The sequence below is a fragment of the Ammodytes marinus genome (assembly GCF_949987685.1).
Source record: "Ammodytes marinus genome assembly, chromosome: 2".
NCBI lineage: Eukaryota > Metazoa > Chordata > Actinopteri > Uranoscopiformes > Ammodytidae > Ammodytes > Ammodytes marinus.
This window is the reverse complement of record NC_137231.1, coordinates 4339086-4366222: the sequence shown is the minus strand read 5'-3', so window position 1 is coordinate 4366222 and position 27137 is coordinate 4339086. Positions and strand designations below refer to the sequence as shown.

Genomic DNA, 27137 nt, shown 5'->3' with positions numbered 1-27137 from the left:
ACATCATATCTCATTCCTATTCCCCAGAGCTGAGGAGGCTTTTGTTCTTCTTGCCATCAGTGGATTTCCAGATGAATTTCTCATGAATGTTGGACTGATGAAAACTGTGTGTGAGGATTGAAATATACAGAAAAACCTGTTCAGCGCAAGCCTAGGAAACAATTTCATCCATAATGCCCATTAAAGATGGGTGTATAGGAGAAACATATATGTAGATGCAAACAGACAAGGTTTTGTCAAAAACATCTGCATGTATATTTTACCAGTCCGGGTACTGAACTTGCGGCAGCTGTAGTATGGCCTAATAAAGAAATAATTATACTAGGCCTATTTGACTAATTATTTGCAGCAAGTGGTTTAGCAGATTAATATGGTTATTAATAGAGTGATATAAGCTACTCCTCTATATTAATCTTGCTTTAATCTTTCGGTTTTCTCGAGATATCCAGCCTCCATTTTTCTTGATGGCTCATTAAACTGTCACCGGCTTATCCTGCCCAAAGGGTTAAGGCGGTTTGGAGGAGTCAGGGAAGCTCATGATGTGGAAAATAGGGAATGGTCCATGGACCTATGATGATGGGGAGGGGGGGCTTAATGAAAGTATCACTTTCTATATGTGTGTGGGTTTTATAAAGTTGAGTGTATAAAAAATGTGTTATTTGAAAAATACAGTGTTTTTTTATTTCCAAAAGAATGCCAGTTTTAGACATAGCAGCGACGATATGCACTTTTCTTCACTGCAAATAAGTGAAAACCTCAAAGTCGAGTACAAATGAAGGTTGATTGATTAATTGCATTATTTCTTTCAAAACTCTGTAATGTCCTGTCAAATGTTCCAACTGAATGCTTATGTTGCGCCACATGCTCCCGTTTGTTTATATGCACAGCGGCCCGTAGTGCACATAATTACCCTAGCATGTAACAAAAAAACATTTTTACTATGCCACCAAGGGCCAGATTCACAATGTTGAGAAAAAAGAAGAAGCAGCTTGTTGTTTTTGAAATTGTGCCTGGTGGGGGCTGTGTATGGTTCTACTGAAATTTAAAAAATCCTGCCAGGGATTAGGGGGCTGAGTCATGCTGAAAACTGTGAAAGAATTGAATCTAAGTGCGAGCAGGGAATCTGCATCTCACGCTCTTTTAAATTTGACACGCCTCGTCGGCTAATCGCCTCCCCGTCAGAACAATTGCAGGGCAGTTCGCAGCTCCTTTTATCTCTCTTTTCAAGAGCCGAAAGCACCGTTTCACCTCACGCTCTCTCTCTCTTCTCTCTCTCTTTTTAAAGGGGGCCGACTAACAATTGATCTCTCAGGACTTCTCCCATTAACAACCCATTTCTGCCACTAGTTTCACAGTAAGACGTAAGACATAATTAAACTGTTGCTGCATTAGTAGGAAAACTAAATAAAGAAGGGGCTAAGCATCTCAGGGGGTGCAGGTTTTTTGCTTACACCGGAAGCTTGGGGCCACGTTGGAAGGATTTTAATTGCCTTTTTGTCTTGTGTGTGTGTGTCACATCTGTTTTGTCCCCCATTGTTAAATGTGTAGGACTTTTATGCAGGGTAAAGTTACTGTATGCCTTTCACTCTGCACTGATCACAGTAAAGGCTCATGGGAATTTAACGTTTTTTTTCAACCTCTTCAATTATCAGCAGGCCACCACCATGATTCAGTCTCATTTTTACACCTGACAACTATTTTCTGTCTAGCACTAGAAAATGGCTAATATTTCCAACCCATTAACTCCCCAAGCCTGTGTAAAGATGGCAGGAGATGATGGATGGGGGCAGTGTGTGTACATCACTCTCGCAAATGCTAGACAAGAGCATCTATTTACACTCTATAAAACTATTAGCAGACATCACCAGGCTTATTGATGCATGAGAAGTAATTAAGCAGGGATCATGAAAATTACTTTCCCTGCATTCCAAATCACATACTTTTTCTTTCTAGTACACTACACACTAAAGAACAGAATAGTTTTAGAGCCACAGGAGAGAAAATAAATCAGATAAGGAAGATTTTTTTAAAACTTATGTCAAGAATAAAGACGTATACTCCAAAATGCTATTGGAGTTAGTGGCATTTATGTATTTTCAGCATACTACAATTGACGTGCATGTATTGGGACATCGTGAATCTTTTTCTGGCGTACTAAATAGTAGGGAAGTATGGGGATTGGAATGAAGGGTTTATTTTTCTATTTCTGACAAACAGGGTTTTATTTAATTGCAGACTGCAGCAAGGGCCTGAGCAGGGCTGCACAAGATAAAAAATAAAGCTATTACTGAAATGGTGCTCTTCAGGAACTGTCAGTCTCTTGTGTGTAAGTATATGATTATAATAAAAAAAGACATCTCATTGCGCTGAATTATATATACTGTATATGCTAGTGCGGGGTGCACTGGCTTAATCAAATCAATGTGGCAGTTGGGTATTTTCACAAATGAGCTGCCATCCGCTGTATATGTTCGCTGAGTGCTCTCCGAACGTGACATGTTCTTTTGTTCCTGTTTAGAAGAGATATAATCTGAAAACCAAAGAGCGACTATACGAGCACTGGTATTAGCCCGACTGAGCTACTGTGCTTCACTAATCCTCTACTTCAAAAATCAATATTTGGAAAGGTCAAACAGAGCTGGCAGGGGAAAATGCAGATTAGGGCCGTCAATAGCTGACACGTTCTCTGCTATTCGCCCACATGCTCTATACGAGTGGGACATGAGCCGATGGAACAATGTGAGTGGAGGAAGCTGAAACAACAACACAGGGTTTATGAAATGGTTACTTGAGGGACTTCTAAGGTCACCTTGAAAACACACACACATTGTATGCTGCTTATTTTATGCATACAATGTGTGTGCATGTGACACTTCTGCTCCAATGTATTTTACTTGTGTGTTGATTCCAATGTAAATAACAAATAGTGCCAAAAGAACAAGCTGAAATATCATGTACATTTAATACATATCGTTAGCCTCAAAGCATAATTGCCTAAATCATATTTACTCTACTCTACTTTTACTCTACATCTACTCTACTCTACATCTACTTTACCCTACTCTATAACCCTTAAAATATGACTGAGGCAATTATGCTAGGCTAACAAAAAGTAGATGTAGAGTAGAGTAGATGTAGAATAGAGTAGATGTTGAGTAAAAGTAGAGTAGAGTGAATATGATTTAGGCAATTATGCCATGATAACGTTATGAATGCTTCGGCTCATATGTATACCAAGTTTTTGTTATTTTAATTCTTAAAGGTTTAATCCAATTTATTATAACTTTTGGTTTTATTTTTAGTCATGCTAGCATGGATCTGAGTGACTTTTCCATCTAACTCCACCATGAGGTTGATTGATTTGTGGTTTTGAGTGAAATGTCTTGTTAACTGTTTGGGATGGATTGTCATAGAATGAACTGTACACACCTGATATCATTTTATTCCATCTAGGCTGCATTGCTGCCAACTTGGCGACTTTCCAGACCACATTTAGCGACTGAATTAGTCAAAAAGCCATCAGCGACAAATCTAACGGCTTATTCACTGATCATTTAGGGAATGATTGCGTTGGCAGAGCTCAAATACAACCAAGCTCACGAGAGCTAAGGGTGCCATCTCCTCCTCCTCAAAACTAAAAGCACTCACATGGCCAGTCTGACTAGACTAGCAAATGAGCTGCGTGCGCATTTGTTAAAAGTATTTAAATATGTAAATAGCTTGTAGGTTCACATTGATTGTGTAACTGCATAGGCTATGTAAAAGAAAAAGACACTGTATATCTTTCAGAATCATGTAATGTTATGCAAATAAGTTGATGGCGTCATCAAGCTACTTCTAGCTACTTTTGTATCACTTCAACTTTCTACAATGACATTGTTATCATACACAATGAATCCATAAACAGAGTATCTGTAAATGCAGATGCAGCTATAATTACATTAAATGACACACTGCATATATTAATGGCTCATATGCATTTTAGAGTGGAGCAGTGTTTGATCTGCGCACAACATACAGAATGTAGAATTGTATTAACATGCTGATGTTTACCAGAGAACAAATGATTGTAATTTTCAGCTGAGGGGTTCATGGGAAAGGACTCATTTCTCTCAAGACGTCTGTCCTCCATTTCCTCTCTCCTCGCATCATTTCCTGCTTCTCTCCTAGTGTTGTCAGTGGGAGGAAAGGGAAATATGCAAGTGAAGGAAAGTGGTAGCTTGGCAACATTGGACAAAGATGAGCTAATACCCTCGGCCCCTCTCCATCCCTGCTGCACCATCGTTTGAACACCTGGCTTTTAAACTCCTTGGCCCAAAAAACCTCTCACCATTGCTATCATCTATACTGTCCTCAGATTTCTCAGACTTCTTCACACAACTGTCTCTCTACAGTCTCTTCATCCATGTTTACTCCTAAGTGATTTTAGTATTCACATTGACTCCAAAGCTACAACAGACTTTTTCTGGACATACTCAAGTGCTTCAACCTTATACCCAACATGTACATTTCCCCACCCACAGCCACATGATGGACACGTTCTGGATCCTGGTCTGTTCCACCGGCATCCATATAGAACAACTCTCACACACCGACCTCACCATCTCTGACCACCTCACTATCAGTATAGAGATCAATACTCTCAAAAGTCAAAGTCAAAATTATTTCTATAGCACATTAAAACAACATCAGTTGAACAAAGTGCTGTACAAGATACAATACAAAATAACATATAAGATACATGAAAAAAAAGTTAGGAGTGTCAAAGTCTCAACTTGTGTTAAGGGCCAATGCAACAAAAGTGAGTCATCAGCAACGTATTAACCTGTTCAACTTTACAGGGATCCAGGTTCTATTCATTCACACACAGTCATACTGCAACCCCCAACCCAAACAACAGCGCTCTATTACTTTACGTTATCACAAGTCTGTCTGCACCATCTCCCTCTCCATGAATCCACCCTCCCTAAAAACCCAACTCAAACGGACCTCGTCAACCACTACAACCACACTCTGTCCACCAGCCTACAACCAGCAGCCCCCCATAAAGACAACTATGGTCAAATTCACTCACTCTGCCCCCCCTGGTACACTTCTTAAGTACACAAACTGAAGAAACAACGCAGACAACTGGACCGCCTTCTCAAAAAGGAAACTGGACTCACTGTACACACCCAAGCCTACAAAGAGCACATCCAGCTGTACAAGCAGGGCCGGCCCTTTTAGATAATTATTTCGATAATTAGATAGCATATAAAGAATTAATGACACATTGTATGTTCTGCAATAGCAAAATAAGAGCATCATTCCTCAGCAGCTTGGCCCCATTATTTTGGTGCCCTTCCCAACTACTGACAGTTGAAATAAATGGGTGCTGCACCATACTGAACCGTAACTCACTGTTCAGTGGAAACGAGGCTTAAGTAAACAAGATGAAGTATAACAGCTTTATGGAAACAAAACAGCTGGGATAAAGTCCTTCAGGAAAGGCTGATAGTAAAGTCTGACAGTATCACTATCATGTCATTGCATAGATTGAGATTTGGATAACTTCCATTTAAATCTAGATGTTCCCCAAAGGAATATTCCAGTGGTAAACTGGTGAAGTGGTTGGCTCGGCTAAAGTAAAAGGCAAACAATGACAGTGAACTGCATTTTACTCAACAATCTGCAGTGCACAGGTAGCTGGACGTAGGGCAGGAGTCTGACAATGGTAACGATGGTGCTGAACTGTAGCATCAGAATTTTTAAAATACAAATGCTCACAGAAAATGAGACTGAAGAGCCACTGACAAAAAACTACACATAAATGTCTTCAGTTTGATACAAATATTAATGAGACAAAAAACAACAACCGCTAAATCTAAAACTGATGGCAAAATGAATACGTCTAACCAGTCTGAAGCTATCTAGCTATTTAAATATTTGTATTTATAAATATATATCTTGTTACTCACCAGGATCTAACAGGTAATATACAGTAGGTGCCATGCTGTGGTAACCAAAGGCAGCCTTAGCCAATAAAGGCAGCCTTAGCCAATAAAGACAGCAGCTGACCTTCCAACATTATAAATGTCATGCTGGTCATAAGCGAATATATTTAAAGTCACTGCCATTTCAAATTTAATTTATTTGACCACAGCTCTGTCACCATTTAAATGTGCCCTTTAGGCAACTTGCACCTTATTGAACTGTGTCTTCAGCATCACCCCACCCCATATTCATCATATGACATTACATTTTCTTAAAAATACATTTTTTCTCTTCAATTCTTAACTGCCCACTCTATGCAAAGTATGCAGGCGCACATGTTAGTGTATTAACATAAAGCTGGCATGACAGGAAGATGGTCACAAACAACATACAACTGTTGTTAGAAACTGGGGGACAAAACAGACAGGATATGGGTGAGGCAGTGGCACACATCTATGGGAGATAAGTGGTTGAGGTCACTGTTGGGTGTTTAAAGAAGAATTTCCCCCCAAAATGTGCTTATCAGTTCCTATAGCTTTTGCATATTTAAAATCACGCTCCCAAGTGAACAGCCCTGAGCATTTTACAATCTGTAAAAAGTTGTCCTTTCGCAGACCTAACGTTACGTAACACATAAGCAAAGAATGTGGACCGTGGACAAAAATTGCTCGAAAGCTCAAGTCAAACTAAGTGAAAGAGTGATGCCCTCTAGCCAAATCTAGTAAACAACCTTTTTTTACTCTGTATGAAAAGGACACACAGTGGCACAGTGAACATTGAATGCACTGCCTCGCTGAAACATTGCGTCTTTAAAGGAATACTTCACCCATACGGAACCAGCGTTCTATCATTATAATATCGCTATTATAATATAATGAATGAGGTTTTATTTTCCCTCAGTCTTTCCCCAGTCTTCCCTTGGCCCAGCTGTCCTGTTAATCCTAACCCTACATTTGTACTAGTGTGATGCCACGCTAGTAAAATGTAGAGTTAGACAGTGAGACCATAAAACACTCTGTCTGCCTTTTCTCAGGCTAGGATGAACCGATTTCAAAAAAAATTTGCACATTCATACTACATAGAAGCTCAGAGTTTAATACTCCTTCATATTCCCACCTGTGAAGTACTGTAGGTCTTTAAGACCTTGAGTCAGGAAATAAGAATATTGAACTTAAGCTTGATTTAAAAAAATATATATATATTGCAAATCAAGTCGCAAGTGCAATATTTGTCAGAAACATCACAAGATATTTTCCCCCTCCAAATAATTTGGACCTATCCGAAACTCACAACGCAACGGAGAAAGAACATAGAAAGGCACAAATACAGGATGTCTCAAGAGAAATAACAAAACAATTACGAGGGGGGGCTATTGTGTGATCCGTTGGGACTCCATCACTCGTACTAAGAAGCTGATTCAGAAAAAAAAAATTCTGGGCCTTTAAGGATCAGGAATGGGGGATTCACAATGTCAGTCATTTGTTCAATTCAATTCAAAGTTTCAGGTCCTGATATTCTGATACACAGTATATACCAAATTCAACAGCAGAGATCAGTTTCCCTTTTATTACCACAGTCAGATGGCCCCGCAGAAAACAACACTGTTACAGGGCCAACAAAAGCATCTATTCATCTAAGGTTATTTAGGTTAGAGTGAACTGAAGTTTCTTTCTGTTGGCCTAAACGACCCAGGCTATGTATTACCGTAATCTATCAGTAAGCAGGGATAATAGTGAGAACAACGTCCTGACGCTCATTATATTTGATGATGGTGTGCTGTTAAGGGTTATACTGTACATCTGTTGAACTCGTAAAAACCCCTGTACTGCTCTTGCAAAACAACCAAGTCAATTTGCTGTAAGGTCAGAAACACAAAACAAAACAGCATATTAAAATCCCATACAGGATAATGCATTTAGCGATGCATCCAATGTAATGAAAACAAATTAGAGAAGACACAGTATGGTGGTACAAAGAGCAAGTCCACCAGAACTAGCACAAGTTGGCCAAAAAAAGCTAATGTCTATAGTCTACCCCCATGCAGCTGGAATTACTGCTGTTATACTGCCATTGTGCCTTGGTCGCTGTATCTCAGGACAGAGACTCCTGGGAAAATAATTGCACCATTTTGTGAGGAGAGGCACCGGTTTGTATTAGTATGGTGGCATTTAGGAAAATAAAGGCTCTCTATTGCCCGTTGACAGGCATTGTCCCTGGACGCGCGGAACGAGATTATTCAGGCTGAAGCGGCTGGTATACGGTGCTAAAGATAGTCTCCCGTGGCATGTATAGTAGTGCATGCCGCTAAAATATAGACATTTTCTATAGAGTCCCCACACTAGTAAATAAATCACTCTCTCAGACCTGGACACTAATACTGTAAATGTCCTTGTGTGTCCTGGCAGAAAGATGAAATAGGTTTCAGTTTTGGAAAAGCTATAATTCAAACAGATGGTGTATCATTTCACCTTAAAGGATTACTTCCCCGATATGGAACCGGCGTTCCATCATTATAAAATGGCTATTATAATATAAGGAAAGAGGTTTGTCTTGACTCAGTCTTCCCTTGGCTCAGCTGTCCTGATAATCCACACCCCACATTTGCGTCATCCGTCACAAATGTAGCTTGCGTGCTAGAAGGGCCGAGGACTACAGACCACTAGTTCCGCACACGTCCGCCATGTTTCTTCACCGCTTAGTGGAGAAGCCGAGTCCCGAAAAACTCCGACCATGGCACAAGGACATTTTCCATTTGTAACGCCTAAAGGGGATTTTTTATGTCGACTGCAGTGAACGGACATTCGTGTCTACCTGTATAAACCGGATTACAGCGAGGAAGAGAGGTGTTAGTCGTAAGGAGGAAGAGGAGAAGCTAGCTGTAGCTACACTAGCAGCTGCTCCATGCTGTGGACGAGGAGCTCCAGCCGCTGTGCCTGGTGTATTCGCGGCGTTTATCTTTGCTCCACATTATGGACAGAGGGACCCTGGAGACATATTTCAGTATTGAGACGGTGAACTGGCGGCACCAGCCACAGGCCACGGGGAGAGACGGACGTCAACCACAACACAGTAAGTTTTTATTTTTACTCATTAACCACCACACATCTTGCGTTGCGTCTGCCATTCTTTTTTCCCCTGGCGCTTGTGTTAGCAGATCAGAGCAGCTACACAGCGCTTTATTAATGTGAATTATCAAAGAAAAACTCATGTAGCAACAGGCTGCTAAAAGCAGCGCTGCAGCAGTGAGACACTGACTGTGTGGGGGGGAAAACTGTGAGCTAGATACACTGCACAGACGTAGGATGTGACCCGGGCGTAAACACGGCACAAGTGTTATATCTTATTATTACAGTTTTGAATCATGTTCTAAAATGTCTTATTGGCACTACGTTTTCCTATTTTTGGTAACATGGGCAGCAAAGCTAACGTGACGTAACCTTGCAGTTCTTTCTCATGTATGCGCTGTAAGCTACTGCAGGCTAAAATTAGCTTGCCTTACTAATGTTTTGCTCAATGTTTTATAGACAATATCGCCGATTCATTTAATTTTCTGGCGTGAATCCTGCAAACAGAGAGACCCAGGACCGTGGCTATCAAGAAACCAGAACAGCTGTGACCAGAATGACCGGAGCCAACACACTACACATTTCATTTTTATAAATAGTTGTTCATATTTTAGCGATTAAAACTTTGAACTCAAGTTGGTTGATGTGGTTTGTCTACTAACCAGAGTGCTGCTCAACTGGAGTACTATTAGAGAAATACTAATTTCAACTGGGGAAAAAGGTTGAGGACTGACTTCATATGCTGAGCTACTTAATTCAATAAATAAGCAAATGTTTTTTATATAGGAATGTGACCTGAAGTACTTCATTGAAATATAACTGCACTGTGGGCCAGAGATAAACGCTATTTCGATTCTGATGTATGTCTTGCATATATCAGAACTGACAATAAAAGACTATGACTTTGACTATTTAAGTGTAAAACTCACCTCAATTTCGTTGCATATCAGACAAGTTTGAAATTAGAAAAAATACATTATATATTTCCAATGGGTCACACAAAAACCTGTAGATACAACATGAACCTATTTAACATCCCAGCTACACCCACCACAATCTATGCTATATGTACGTACAGCTGCAAAGTGAATAATTCATTAGCTGGGCTTTTGACTTTAATAAGAGGAACGGAGATTGTACATTCAGTTTGCTTTAAAGAACTGCATTATGTTTGTTTTAAAAATGGTTCCTGGACAGTATAGCACACATATGTTAACTAGTCCCCCATACCATCGCGTTATGAGCAATCCCAGGTCACCTTCCCATCCTACGTCTGTGTGAAGTCACAGCCAGTGATTTTAAAAAGAGGCTCTTCTGCCTTGCTTGGCGCATAGGGTCAGCCTGTAAAGAGAGACTGCAACGCACCCAATCGACTGCACATGCAAAGAGATGGTTGCATAAATTAACATGAGCCACACGGGCCTTTTGAACAGTGAACAGTGAGTCGGTGCTCTGATCCCCCTCTGCAGAGGAGCGCCTGGCTTTGATGTGTGTTTGAAAAGGAGGTTTAAAGATCAATTACATACATCTCCAGTCTCTCTCCACTGTCACCAACAGAACCTCTTTTACTTTGGAGTCTTGAGAATTCGATTAAAGGCAATGTGCGGGAAAAAAAGTCAAAGGGACGTCTACTAGATCTGTTATCACCGCCTTAGTAGTTAGACGGCCAGTTGGTCAAACTTATTGTATTTCATTTAATTTAATTTCATTTCAAAGCTTTTTATTTGAAGATAAGCCCCCTTGAGATGTAGCTCTCGAGGGGGTCCTCAGAAAAAAACATACAGTAACTATAAATACAATACACAAAACAAACTATTAAGGACAAACACATTGACAGGCTCTCATTCTCCCCAAAAATAGCAACGATAACAAAAACAAATAAATATGTACATTCAAAATCGAGAGCAAGGTGATTTAAGATAAACAAGCAAATAAGTCTTGAAGCGTTGTAAAGAAGTGATTGCGTTGAGTGAAAACATTTGGAGGTGCTTTATACTTAAGTGCTCGTCTCCCAACCTCTTTAAATATTCTAGGGACAACAACAAAAAAGCTTGTTGACTGAGTGAATATGATAAATGGAATAAATACTAAATGGAACTAGAAGCTGTTTGAGATAAACAGGATAATTAGACAAAAAGCAACCAATGTATGGGGAGATGTGGAATGAATCTTGAGGCTTTTAAAAAAACTTTTGATCTAAAGATTAATTTGGGAAATAGGCTATTTTAATCTCCATGTAATATTATGTTATTTATTTTACCAGTAAGGCACCTTTTTATACTCATTCAGGGTTAGGGTTAGTTATACTGTAATGTTCATATAGTTTGAACTTTTTATTGTGGGGACAACAAGACAATCATTTATCTCACAATGAATAGACCTTTGCACCTATAGCAATACTGGGTTATATTCTGTGAGACCCTGTTATGCCACTGTTGTTTTAAGTGCTACATGCTAGCTGGTATAATGTTTCTGATCACACATTGTCCACCAGTCAGGGAAGCACTGTCATGTTAAATGTCTCAGTATATGTAGTGTAGTGTAGTATATAAGTGTTTCTACCTGTTCAAAGGTTTGGCTGACGAGCTGCTAGCCTGGTTAGCATGATTTCGCCAGCTCCACAATTGTTTCACTCCCCCAGATAAGTCTGGACTTTCTCCGATCTACGCGAGTAAATCAAAAACTTGGACCAATCAGGGCCTGCTTTTTAACGTCTATCGTCCGTCCCTTGGTGGAACACAGCCCCTGATTGGCACTGTTCATGTAGTCATCAATCCGGTCATTTTACTGCCCGGCTCCTCCTCACTGACATTGGAGAAAGTCCAGACTGATCAGTGGGAGAGAAACGAAAGGCTGCTGTTCTCACCAGGTTAAAAAAAGCTGCCACTGAAAAGCGTCCCATTCCTTCACGGATCTCTCTGTCGGAGACTTCTCTCACTTCTGTATTCTTTATGCCATGAATTGTAGATTGTTGTAAATCGGGCAACATCTATGGAATGTACATTTCTGTGGAATGGCATTTCATTAAGCCAGGATCAACCTGGACAGTTAGACTCCGAGGCATGATTCCTCGAGAGAGAGAGGAAACTGTTATCACCGTGAGCTCAGGGCTTCCTAGACGGGAGTGACAGTGTGTTTATTTGCCAAATATCAATACTGAACCTATTCAACAACCACATGGATAATGCACTCTACGGGAGTTGGCTGATTGAGAGGAACTTAACAGTGAACATCTCACCACCCGGGCGTATAAGTGGCTCTGATACTGTGAATCACCAAATGTTTTGTAAGCATTCCCCTCCAAATACAGCTTTGAAATTGCTTTTTCAGACTCTTTAGAAGAGCACAAGCACTGTATTTGAAGGACCCCAAGCTTTTCCTGTCTGCCTGTATGATCATCATTCTGATGTATTTCTAATGCGTTAATATTTTTTTAATGTAGATTATGTGTGGAATCTCTGGACTCCAATCTGTACTTGTACTATATGACATGTTCAAACCACTGAATGCCATCAGCATGGTGTTTAGTAATCACTGAAAAAGAAACTATTTTGTTACCCTACACTTCATCAATATTCAACAAAGCAGTCCAATTTTGTCTCCTACCGCTGTGAAGACGGGATCTTCAAACACAGTACAATGGGGAATCATCGCAGACAAAATCTATGTCAAACAACTCCGAAAAACATCTGAACCAATCTGAAGTGCATTACAAGTTTGCACGTCTCTGTATTTTGCTTGTTCTTGCTGTTGCAACCATGACCCAAACACGTTGCGACATATTAGACCCTAAGCGTTCTAAAAAGAGAATCCAAATATGCCCCATCTCCGCGAGGCAAAAGCCCAAGTGCTGCATTCTAGCCGCCGGCGCACAATAACTAAATGAATATTTGATTTGAACTGGTACAGCCACTTCCCGTCTCTTGCGACGCCCTGAAGAACAAAGCAGTTCTCCCCGTTACCCCGTGGACAACTATGACTTCTTTAAATAACCCTCAACAGAAGCACAGTGAGAAAAGACGCGGTGCAGGGAATCCAATTTGACTGGTTAAGAACATGCAGAATAAAAGTGACTCAAAGACAAAGTGAATGCAAACTTTGAACTAAAAGTGACACTACAGGCAAAAAACATTGGCCCCTCATTTACTAATAAGTGGGTGGAAATGTTGTGGACCATTGTACTGTATTTTGAAGCGCCTACATCAACTAAACTTTCCATAATCATACGTAGCACTGTTTTGAAGCCTGTTAAAGAAGGATTATTTCTGATTTACTTTTAAATCTATAAAACATGCCAAAAATGCAATTTTTGAGTCCTTTCAAGTTGCTGCAAATGTCCGAATGTCGCAAACCTGCAGTCAGACTATAATCATTCTTGTGACTCAAAGTGACAGTGAGTGAGAAGCAGCATCTGTGGAGAGAGAGAGAGAGAGAGAGAGAGAGAGAGAGAGAGAGAGAGAGAGAGCTCCACTACCTGAAACACTCACTCTGGAGGAGGCAAATGGGCTGCTTTACTGACTCTCCTTGAGGTGGCTGATTTGGGGTGTCAGGCTAAATTACATGGTGGTATATACAGTATGCAGGTATGTAACTCACACACACCTCCAATAAGGTGTTTTTACCTGGTTCATATCTAACCCAGTACAACACATCTCAAGGCATGGGCTATGTATATCAAATGACTCTTTTATGGAGCTCCCAGCTGAATACAAGCAGCAATGAGGATTCCTATTCCCCCATTAACACATGTGGACATGAAATGTGAATCATGAATAGTATAATGTAGGGAGGAGGCTGGGCTGGCGGTGGAGTGAGCTGCCACAGCCAACGTCATTGGCATTAAGGGTATATATCAGCAGAGCGCTAGTGAGTTTTAATGAGCAGTCAGGTTACAATGGCCCGCAAACTGCGACACAATATGATTGGACGCTCCAGTCAGCTGGCAGGCAAACAGTGGTTATGAAGCATTACTGAAGAAGCTGCTGATGCAAATCGGCTAATGCAAGCGCAACTTCAGGGCTCTGACTGAACAATGACAATAGAAATATTAAGCTCCAAAAAATGACAAATGTATGAGAGCCAGGCTGCAATGAATCCTGTAACAATCTTTTATGTAAAAAAATATGATGTGAGACATTTTCCCCCTGAATTTAGCCTTTAAGGCTGTGACAAACTCAGGGCTGCAAATACTGTATAAAGAAAACTTCTTCATTAACTTAGTCCAAAAACAGACACAACAATGACACAGTGTAGGAATATACAACACAAGGCTGTCCAATCAACGGCTAGCTTCGCTTCAATAAGTCAAAACAATGCCCCATGATTTCCTGTTGCAGTGTACAGGCATTCCAACTCTGAATAACAAATAAGTGATTTCTGGCAACAGTGACACTTGGAACATGTGGACAGGAAGGAGTTTGAGATCGATCAGCCAACCCCATAATAATAACTGGGTTTGAAATTGTAATCCCTTCCACTACTTCACTTCTGAAAAGCTGACTAAGAATGTGTGGACTAGTTTGGATTATTTCTGTGCAAATATTACTGATTGCAATGTTTTTTTCTCACACTGCTATGATTAGCCACAATGTCTGTAAAAAAGAGCATGGCGCTCCATGCTGTATAGTACAATGCAGTGTAGTTTAAAAGGGAAAAGATGTATTTGCTTGTTGGCTGTACTATTACTCAACAGTCAAATTGAATATCACACTAATCTGTTGGTGTTAGGAATAGCCATACATACATTCACCTTTGACACCTGTGTTTGTAGAAATGATGCATGTACTCCATCAGTAGAGAGAAAATGACCAGCCAGATTTTATGTTAGACTGATATTGTTCCTTCATTTCTGTTGTAGTGCTCTGCTCAGGTTGTAATGGAAAAGATAACTGTAAATTAAGATGTGTTGTGCGTTTATTGACAGCGTGTCAGGTGTATAGATCAACCAGTTGTCTCTAACGGCCTCTGCACACATCCTGCGTCTACCTCTGGAGCGCGTCGCCTTACCTTACTGCTGTGTCTCTCGGACTTTTCTCGGATACACATGGAACGTCTCAGCAGCTGCTGCTGCTGCAGGCTGCTTCTAAAAGCCCTGTCTTTCTACATAGAGTTTTCATAGATAATTCCCATTAAAAATTAGGTTCTTTCGTGTCATTTATGATGCATATGATTTATATTGAGTCTAATACTGAGTCTGGACAGTAATCTGTGCGCCCCATTGCCTTTTTTTTCACATTTTCGCTTGTTGGAAGTTTTATTTTGAAATGAACACACCAGGAAATGGTGAAACTACAGCGAAAGCTGCCGGTATGAAGTCAATATGACTCTCAGCAGAGTATTTCTCTATCAGTTAAAGCAGAGAGACCCGAGAGAGACGCGCGGCTCTCAGAAAAAAATAGGCGAGCCTCCTGAGGGAAAGGGGAGCGTCGCTGCAGACGTGCCTCCGACGTGCATCAGCAGTGTGTCTGAGGTTGGATGTGTGCCCGCTCTAGGTTGATTACACGGTCAGTGACAAAAAGTCAGACGCAGACGCGAGGTAGACGCGCAGTAGAGGTAGGATGTGTGCAGAGGCCGTAAGGAACAGAGCCCCTACGCCTATCATTAAGTCCATCAGAGTGTAGCAGTTTGAGAGTGATGTGAGGTAATGTGAGGGCGTCCTCACCTCATAATGGGCAACCCTCTGGGACTCGGAGATGAGCTGAGCGCTGCACACTTTGCAGTAGCTGTCTGTGAAAAGCCCTTGGTCCACCTCTGTTGACTTCATCTGGAGAGAGAGAGAGAGAGAGTGAGAGAGAGAGAGAGAGAGAGAGAGAGAGACCACAGTTACTGACCTGGGCTCCTTTATTTGTTCCATTGAGGTGAACACACAATGGTGAAAAAGACAACATGTTTCAGACAAACAGTGTTGTCACTTGTTTTGATGCTGTGTTCAATTCCTGCCCAATATAATGAAGACTGAACCACACTGTGTGAGACTTAAGAGTCTCTGAGTTTGTGATTGACACTTTGGAGCGGAAATAACAAAAGCTCTGTGCTAGAGCTGTGCTAAAAGAATTGATACAGAAATGTATCGGCAGTGTTTCCCACACACAGGCTCTATTTGGGCATCCCGTCCAGGTAGATAAAACCCGTATTCCATTCATTTATTTTTTAATGTAGGCCTAATCAAATGTATTAGTGAGTGCGAGTGCAAGGGGTGTACCTGCTAGCATTATAAGAATACTTGCATACTGGTATGCTAACCAGAGTATGCAAGTCAGATGGGGTAGCAGTGTCTCTGGTCCTTTCAGTGTTGGTAATGGAGTTCGACAAGGGGGGCTACTGTCACCAGCCCTCTTCAACCTGTACATGAACGATTTATCTGACCAACTGAACGATTGTAGTACGGGCTGTATGATTGGTAACACGGTGATTAACCATTTAATGTATGCGGATGATTTGGCCATTTTCTCTCCCAGTAGTGCTGGGTTTCAGCAGCTGTTAAATGTGTGTACGGAATATGGTGTCAAAAATGATGTGCAATACAATTCAAATAAGAGCAGTGTGATAATATGTAGGGCGAAGGGAGATAAGGACCTCCACTTTCCACAATTTTATCTTTCTGGGGAAGAGCTTTGTGTTTGTTATAAAGCCAAGTACCTCGGGCACTTTATAACAGATCAAATGTCTGACGATGACGACATTTTGAGACAGTGTCGGTCATTATATGCCCAAGCCAATATGTTGGCAAGAAAATTTCACATGTGTTCTGATAATGTTAAAATATGTCTCTTTAGAGCATATTGCACTCCCCTGTATACTGCCCCCTTATGGGGTAAATTCAAAAAATCTAGTATGCACCGACTACAGGTTGCGTACAACGATTGTTTTAGGATCTTGCTTAAAAGACCAAGGTGGAGCAGTGCAAGTGAGCTATTTGTCAATGCAGGTGTTAACACCTTACAAGCTTTATTGAGGAACCTTATGTATCGTTTTATCTGTCGTTTGAATGACTCTAATAATAAAATCATAATGCTGCTGTCAAACCCAAGCTATAGCGCAGTTCGCTACCAATCATACCTTTGGAGGCATTGGTATAAGTGCCTTTTATAATTGGCCGTTATGTGTTTTTATTCTTATTTATGTGTGTGTTGTCTATTTCTTGTATTGTATGTTTTTTAAATGGACCTTGAGTCTAATAATAAAGTTGATGAATGAATGAATGTTATCGTGGTGCAGCCATATGTGTGGCCCGTGCTACAGGTGTGTTTGTTGTTAATATGCGTTAAAGTGCCTCATGCACCCAGTTTAAGTGTACAGTGGGATCAAAGTAAAGACATTAACGCCACTGCAATGTCTCGCTACTTCATTCCTCTGCAAAGTTGTTCAGGCAGCTAAGGCTAGTTAGCTTAGCAGAGCCAAAAAAATTACACTTAGTAGGGAGACCGGCGCTGAAGGATAACAGAACTCCCGTGAGAAACACTGATCGGGATAATACATTTTGTGATATGAGTGGTCATCTACAACCTCTGCTACTGTGTGGCAGGTGCCTTGAATTGACCGTTTTTTAATTACATTTTTATAACTTAATTTGAACACTGAATTATCAATATAATGCGATGTGATGTATTAAGACCCCCCAGTTCATACACAGCAACTTTTATTTCAGCTATGTTTACAATTTCAATGAAGATCCCAATATATCGCAATATGCATCTTATTGCAATGATACTGTGACCCATGTATTGTGATGCGTACCGTATGGTGAAGTCATTACCATCCTTACTTTGCGCTGTAAACAACACATGGACAAGGGTAACAAAAATTGTGCTTTGTAAACGATACATTTCAGTTGATTTCATTAACATAAGAACACTTTTTATGACTTTGTGATTTTATCACTCCATTTTTTACTTTACGTAGAATTACATCAAATTCATATAAAAAATTAGTTTTGCTTGAATGAAAATTCACTCAATTCATCACATCACAACTGTTTTAATCAAATCGAATTTAAATGAATCAAATCACTTGGTCATGTATCAATCCATTTTCATTTCACATCCACTTTTACCACTCTATTTATGACTTCACTGAGAATGAACTAAAAGTACAGTACAAGAAATACTATTTAATACGTACATGAACATGCCATATTTGTTTTGTGTGAGGAGGTAATACAAACCAGCCAAGATATACAAGAGCCTATAAACAATGATCTAATTTCATAACTTTCATCACTGTTGATCAATATTTCATTACCTCGAGCATTTGAGTAAGTGACAGATGCCAAGCAGCTTCCGAAGTCAATGAGGCAGAAAGACCCATTTAATATCAAACCTCCCACTGACTCTTGGGCCACACAGCGAGAGATTATATTTGACCATGATAAACACCTAACGACGACTCACGCTGATAAGTTGTTCCAGGAGATTCATTAAAACAGGACTGAAGTGCAGGCTGTTGCTTGCTGGAGGAAAAAAGGCATTCAGAGAGCAAGGGCAACCAAATAATATATTTTAATAATTCCTTTTCCGTGGACACAACCGAGCAATCCCTGCTATTCTATTACTAATTCAGACTGGCTTCCATTATGGCGCTTCACTTTTTAATACTTGGAAGCACTCGCGCTCAACAGAGCCTCTTTTACACATCTTCATTAGGAGGAGCAGGACAGATGAGAACTGAGGTCATTTGGGTATGAAAGAAGAATCCCTCCAACTTGGGTTACATTTTTTCTTCAATACGAATGGAGATAAAATGATTGTAAGAAAGGGACCCTTTTATGGCTAATGTTTAATTATGTTATGTTTTTCCTTATGGAATGCTTTTGAATTGTTCAAATCAAATCAAATCAGTTTGATTTGTTTAGCCCAATATCACAAAAAGACATTTTCCTCAGTGGGCTTTACATTCCATACAGTACGACACCCTGCCCTTAGACCCTTAGCTCGGATGAGAAAAAACTCCCAGTAAAAAACCCTTTATCGGGATTTAAAAAATGTAGAAACCTCAGGGAGAGTTGACAGAGTAAGGGATCCCTCTCCCAGGACGGACATACTGCAATAGATGTCGTAAGTAGAGACAATCATAAAGGAGTCAATCAATGACCAGATGTTTACATGGTAATACTAAATTAAAATATGAATAGTGAATAGCGTGGATGCAGGAGGATTGTTTCGAGACAAAACTGAAGACCATCAATCCTTCACTCAAATAAAGTTGCTAGTTGAGAGACAAACCGTGATACATTTCAACAATTCTCTACAAATACCAACCTGTCTGCAGGAACGTCTGTCCATTAAACAACAGAATTTGCCTGGCTGTGCTGGGTGGAGCTGTGGCTATGGATAGGGTTCAAATATAGCTGTACTCTTTATTGCTCCTATTAGCATTAGTCGAGGAAGCGTCATTAAGGCACACAGGATTGGATTGACTCCTTTCAGCGAGACACAGTATGTGACCAATCCATCAATACACCAAAGGATTTACACAGGTCCTGTATACAGTTTAATACAGGCTCAGCCAGCACAACATGCCCAATTATCCTAGACTACCCTAGACTAGACCAGATTAATCTTAAATAGCCATCTGTGATAGAAAAAAATAATAATAATCAAATAGAGGATTTTGAGAATTGTGACCTCTGAACATTATTCATCATCACAACAGGAAAGGATGGCCCTTCAAGTTGCCCAGCTTTCTTTTCATCTCAAGCATCTCTTCAACTTTCCAGGACTTGAGATGACCTGTGCAGTGAGTTATAGCAGGGTTGCACTGTGCCTCTGAGCCTCTGCTGCTGTTGCTGCCCTGTCTGCTATCAGGTATCTGTCAGCACAGCGACCACGGCCCGACCGACCGCAAGAGGATAAAACACGTCAGGGGGCCAATGTGTCTGCAGACAAACGGCTAGGGAACGAAATTAAACATAAATAAATCAGTGGCGGCGCTCTCCTCCTCCTCCGCCTTAGTAATCAGTCTAGAGCAGAAGCCGTTTCCTGTTCAGATTTTACAGGACAAACAACATAAACGAGCGGCTTGGAGAGAGAGAGCTCTATCGAAGCTTGTGCCAGTGTGTTGGGCCTGCTGCCTGTTTTTAGCGAGAGCAAGCAAGCACACAGACGCTGGAAATGAATGATTAATTACCTAAATTCTGTGAAGAAACGGGAGCAGCATCAGCGGCAACATCAGCAGCCGCACGAGGAGATGCAGCAAGCACAGGACGGAAAACCACTCCTAGATTTGATTTGATTTTCCACAGATAGAAGGCGGGTTAATTCCTACTTTTTTCACTGTTATGTTTTCATTTTCACATCAGCTTGTCCTGACCCTGCAGTGTGGAATAAACACAAAAAGACAACACAGGGAACAATTTCTGTGTTTATTTTCCCTGTCCGTCTCAAAACTGCGTCATCACCCTGGAGACCGAATAAACAATTAGTTGTAGCCATTGTCAGGATGGGACCTCTGCAACCCTCATTATAACTGCGTGTCAATGCAGTAATCATAAGAGTTTATTTCCCTGTACTTGCAGAGTGTGCAGCTCTGAAAACGGTTCATCCAACTAATTCACTTTGTATGATTTCTTGTCACCATTTATATCTGTCCTGATTACATTGTATTTACCAAACTGATTGCTACAATGAAAGAAATGATCAGCAAGGACCAGACAAACCAACATCTAAGCCAAATAATTGTAACAAGTGGTTACAAGACATGGAGTGTGTTGAACTGTTAAGCGCCCACAGTAAAAGCAATAAAGCATGTGGAGGATGACTGACCAATGAGCTCATTTCAATCAGTGGTGTCTGTGACAGGGACCAATGAAAAAACACTGCATACACAGTTTAGATCTAACCTCTGTTATTTTTATTTTTATTCGCCGCGCATCTGCACCTTTATTCGAGTGACAAGCTAATGACAAAATGTGCCTTTTGGAGGGGAGGGGGGAATCATTTATGATGTCAAACTCCATGGTTTGGTGTCATGGCTATCCTTTAACTCCATTCTGACAGGCAGGCAGGTGCAATCCTTTTTTTAAGGAATGTGGCCCCATGCTGGAGTGCAAGGCATGGCCTGCTTTGCTTATATGCACTACATATTGTTTATTTATTATTCTTTCGGACAATTCCACACAATACACAATTTTCTCTTGCAAATATTCATACATCATACTTTGTGTTGTCCGAAGGGAGACGGAAGAAGCCAAAGGCTTATCAGGTCCCGCCCCCATTTTCATCAAATTCGGATTCAGATACACAGATTACTGTTACAAAATAAAAATAAAACAAACAAAAAACATTATTTTTTATATATATATAGCTATATATGTATATATATATATACACACATACATATATATATATATATATATATATGTATATATATATGTATATATATATATATATATATATATATATATATATATATATATACTTTATTACTTTATTGTATTCAGACATATTATTACTGATGGAATTTTTATTTTTTACCCATGTTTGAATAGTCGTTTTGGGGGATCTAAAGCACTTTATTTGGAGATACAACTGAGTACACAGAAAAAGTCTGTGTTTAGCTGTGATGGATGTTTACAGTTTGCCACACTTTTTCCTCCTTAGCTTCCGCGCGGTAGTGGTTTAAAAAAAGTGTCTCATCGGCTTGTGTTTCTCGCTGTGTCAGAAGTCTTTTTCAGCGATGACACTGCATTCTTACATCTTAGCAATTACCTTGTCGACAACAGGAATGATGACCAGCTCTGCACAAAATAAGACCTAAGTTGTAGAAAAACAGAATGATCTTTTAACCCATCTGCTTGAAGGGCAGCACTACAGTGTCTATCACTCAGCCATCACAGGAAGCAAAGCAAGATAAGTCCTACTGAGTGTGAAGTGCAGCTCTCCAAAGAGCAACTGCTGCTCACTGAATTAACAGGTCCCTCTCCCCGGCGATCAATGTATTAAGCTAATGGATTTTACTGTCAGACACATCGCTGTAATTGCAAGAGGTTCACTCTCACTTCTCAACGAGATGTTGCTGGGAAAAATGTTCATTTTCACCCTGGTGTAATTGGATAAGGGAAAACATCCCAATCATAAACATTGAGGGGGTTCTTCTTCTCTACAACATTCATTTATCAATATCAGACCAGTGCAGCTGCTGTTGTCAGCATAGTTACAGCTATAGGCACTTTGGTGAAGTACAAACACGGGACAGACAAGTCACAGAGGAAAACAATGCAGTGTGCACCGCGCTGACGGTCAACTTAGCAGCAAGCCAGTTTCATCCTCACACCTAGTCGACACTGTGTACCGTCTATCAGCAAATCGGCCGAGGCAAGCTGCACAAAGCTTTGCAGGGGGAGGGGGGGGGGGGGGAATAGCTGATGAAACAGGGGGAGGAAAGAAGTGCAGAGATATAAGGGAAGTGAAAGGCACCGAGTGCCCAGCAGATGTTGTAGCAATAAGAGGTCAGTTGTTGTTCATTGAAGGGGGTTGTTAAGCTGGGAAGCTGGACCGAAGCCTACACCAAAGAGCTGGACTTTGCTTGTCCAGTACGTGATCTTTTGCTGACCACCAAAGTAACTACTTTAGGTGAAAGTAACTACTTTGGGGGAACAAAAGTATCTGGCTCACAGATGTGGACATCTTTCAAAGTATAAGTGAAAATTGTTGGTGAAAAGTCAGGAGATTCATCTAATGAGGACCGTTAATTATCATTCCAAATTTGTATCCAATTGCTGTTGTGATACGTCACCCAAATATACTTAAGTCAACCTGCTGGTGGCACTAATGAAAAGTCAGAGGATCAAACAAGCCCTTAGGATTCATCCTCTGGGGACAATGACTGACCCAAATGTCATGGCAATTTATCCAATAGTTATTGATTTATTTCTGTCTGGAGTCTGGACTGACCAAATGGACTGACTGACCGCCTAACCGCCATCACTACAGACTGCAAAAACAAAAGATACTTTAAGATCCATAGAGATGCTGCTGATGCTTTCAGCAAGACAGTCCTTGCACCTATGTCTGGCTCTGCCTAATGTTACTGAACCTTTTTCTACATTGAGCAATGATCCCCACCAGAGCACTATGAAAACCAAGCGTGTTTTCTCCTCTTCAGTTAATCTAACTAAAAAGCTCTACTGTATTCACTAGGGCTGATACTGCACCTCTCACACAGAGTAAGTAAGTAAGTAAGTAAGTAAGCTTTATTTATATAGCGCCCTTCACAGACCAGGGTCACAAGGCGCTTCACAATACACATTTTTTATACATACACTCAAACACCGAGAGACAAACGATTCCTTTTTATGAGAAGCTGTTGTGATAGTTCGGACCCACTGTTCTCTCTATCATTGAATCGTCAGAGAGCTGTTAGCACAGAGCTTAGAGTTTCCAAAAGCGAGGAAGGAAGACTTTTAAAAGGTCATGCCTCTCACTAGCCCTGAACACTTTATACCAATCTTTAGAACAATTCTACCTGCACTGCATGTCTGGCCACAGTGGTACTACACCAAGTGCACCACAAAATCACAAAAGCTCTGCCAACCTCTGTACTGTGACCGATACACTTTTAATTATGAGTTTGTTCATAATTGTAATGTTTATTTCAGACTAGACCAACCAGGGAAGTGTCAAAGCTAGTATGCTGCTGATGATGATAGTGTCGAGTGATAAGAGGACTGTAGTGGTCAATCAGGCAGCTGTAGCCTTACGCCACTATGGGCGAAAAACTGTTGTGTTGTGCATCACGGAAATGCTGGCTCTCGCACGCTCGTGCGTTTACATTGCACGCCTCATGTGCGCCGCAGTGCAGGTGTATTCCTCAACTGCCGCTGTGATGCTAATCCTTTCCACATAAATGCCACATACATCTTACACCTGACCAAAACTCACTCACTGGGAAGTATGTGAGGAAAAAGGGCCTAAATCACATTTCCATATCAGATTTTACGAAGAAAAAAAAAAAGGTTTGTGGGATAATGGATCAGACGAGACCCTTTTAAATGAAAGCATCCTAAAGCACTCCTACAGCAGCACTTTCACTCTGCCATAACTGAATTTAGGAGATACACAATTCATGACAACAAGACTTTTATTTAATCTGCATTAAACAGGTCTATAAATGATATAGCACCTTGGATAGTCCTGGGCTGGGAGGCAATGACAGGTGTTTGAAAACACAATGTAATCGGGTTTAAAATACTGAATAATCTATTTCATTATGAAATTAGGAAATTTGTGATACATGGTACAATATGGGCCCTAGTGACATTTGAATGCTTGCGGGATCACATCAGATTTGCGCTGATATAAAGTATTGATTCATAGGTTATTGATTTAACCTATGTTAAGGTAAGGTGTGTCTATGGCCTTGTAGTTTTAACTCATTCTGGACTGGTATGATAGTTTACTGCTTGGTCGTCACTTACTGGCCTGGTGCTTTTCGAAAGTCCACTAACTACACTACGTTTTTCCTGTTTTTGAGAAAAAAGCCAAGATATCTCCTATCTCTATTCCTTAAATGTGATTGGCTATTTGTCTTTTTCTGTTTAATGACAGGTGTCAACTAGCTGTTATAGTGCATAAGTCCCCCCTCGACTGGTGTATCGGTGGTATTATTACATTGAACATTTATTAAATAATTGTGTAATATTACTGAGATAATAATAGTTTTTTTGTTTTATAGTCCTGCCATAGAAGTCACATTTATAAGAGGATAAAATTCAAATTTGACATCAACGTCATTTTGGTACGGTATCTTACTAATCCGTTTAGACAGCTGATGCTGAGCAAACGATTTTAAAGGGTCTTTTGAAATAGAAATATATCCATTTTGAAAAGGATTAACAAAATAGATTGTCGCATTGGTGTTCCTCGGTTTCCAGAATATTGTAACCTTCACAAATAAAGTGTAGGCTTGTTTAATGGAGAATGATGACTTCAAATGGTCCTTCATAGTAACTCATAAATCATAAGTTCGTCATTCGTTACATATGCAGTAATGCGAAGAGTAAAACTGGTAATTAATCATAGCTGCTCCACTCATTAAGGCTAGAGAGAGAGAGAGAGAAAGAGGGGTTGTGGGAAGCCATGGCTTTAAGTTTCTATCACAAAGTACTGCCATAGCACTCAAAGTAGTAAAAGTCAGAAGGAAGTCCATTCCATTTACAAAGAACTGCATATTAGTGTGTAGTTATTGGTGACTGTACCTTCCATGAGTTTCACGAGTAAAATCTGACTGTCAGTGTGTGATCACCCTAGTCACCTGCACAGCCACAATCGCATTGAGCTAATCAATTAAATGCAAGAAAAAAGCTCTTGTTTGAGGGAGCAGACAACCGCACAAAAGTGTAGGTTAGTGCAGTCATCCTCTGTGAGGCTGCAGGGTAAACACATATGTTCATGGCTTGGCGCAAATAAAGCAGGCTACGTTAGCATATTCTCTAGTAATATAGCTTTTGACTATCATTAAAGGTTCAGTAAGCAGAATGGTCAGTTTAGCTAACTTCCTGTCAGTGACTGCAGTTAGCAGTCCCCTCCCTCGTCCCCACGTCACCAACGCGCACACTACATAAGGGATCACTGTATGAATAAAGAGAGATTTAACACTTATATTAACATAAATGAATTGCTTACTTCTCCTTTAAGTACCCAGCATGGGCCAATGTGGTCTTACAGTAGTTCCTCCCTGACCACAACTGAATTAAAGCAGTCTGTAAATCATCCTAGGGCCCCTTTGAGCCCTGCTGAAGCTGTTCAGTTTCATTATGGTCTGGGGTGTTGGCGGGAACATTTTCAGCTTAGTGAATGTCAGAAAAAACCTGGTGCTAAAAAAGAAAAATGTAGTTTAGAAAAAAACTCTTGAATGTAGATGTATATTTCTACAAGCAATACATCATCCACTTTTGTCGAGAGCGTGCTGATGTGTAGCAAATTGGAGTGGAGCATCCAAACAAAATGTTAAATTTATACAGGCCCAGTGATGATTAGCCTGTCAGAGGTTATGCTTCTCATATTCCAACAATTTCTTATTAATCTTCAAAAGTCCTCCCACACCCACCTACATTGTTCTAATGTTTTGCCTGGCTCTGTGCAAGTGAAACAGATTAGTTTTAAATGCACCAGCACAGCAGAACGAATCAATCATCCAAAATGGTACAATCGCTAGAATTGTCCTTTTGGAAATGAATGGTAGTTATCTCTTTGCTGACTTGTTGCTGACAGTGAATGATGATGAGGGGGTTGAAGAGAGCATGTAGGTCATGAATTTTGGAAGGCCCCCAAATTCAGCTCTCTAGGGGGATACAGTACGAGTGTGAAACCCCGAACCCTCGGGCTGCGAAAGATTGCAATCTACAAAGTCACAAAACTGTTGGTGTGTGAGTGAAGAGCAAACACTCTTAACAGTGGGAGGCAATGAGAGTGTGCCTAAAACTCCTGGACCGCTGCCAATACAGAAGAAAAAAAAGGACAGAGGCAACTGGCAGTCATTGTGAATATTCATCACATCTACACCACGACTAGACACGGTGCCAGCGGTGACAGTGTCATGCCTTTCCCTGAGGTGTTGAGTGGCCAATTACTCTCGGACATATCAGGTAAAGCTGATACTACTATTTTTATACTGAAGCAGCAACTAGCACATATTCTATCGCCAATTTAATAGCATTTGCTTTATTGCCATGGTAAAACTGTAGATAATAAATCCACTGGAACCAAGAACCTTTGTTATAATATCACCAGAGCTAAGGCCACTATATACAGTAGGTCATAACAATGTTAACTTATTGCAAATATAAGTATCTGCGTTTAGGTTTGCCTGAACGTAACAAGATTGTAGACAGATATGTAAATAAGAATGTACCACTACTACTGTACCACTTGCCATCTGTGGGAGACCTACGCAATCCGTTTTAACCAGCATCATCATGGTCAACATCCTTTTCATCATTATCTAATAACCTACTGTCTCTGTGTCTGTGGTAAGAGTGCTCAAGACAATCTCTGAATGTTGATTGCCTCGCCACTTGATTGCCAACAGACCTAATCTCCGTCTCAGTAGAGCTCCCCGTGTTCTGCTTAATTGAATGTCATGTCAGCCAGTTTCAGTGTTAGG

The 27137-nt window shown here is 40.5% G+C and overlaps 1 protein-coding gene across 1 annotated transcript in view; it reads right to left on the bottom strand.

The window, feature by feature from the left end:
• Positions 1–27137, bottom strand: part of zmat4a (zinc finger, matrin-type 4a) — a gene marked incomplete at both ends in the record, with an annotated part of 130976 nt that overhangs the window by 95809 nt on the left and 8030 nt on the right. The window contains 1 exon segment of the mRNA XM_080042937.1: positions 15700–15801. Within this exon segment, the coding sequence (XP_079899063.1) occupies positions 15700–15801 (102 nt within the window).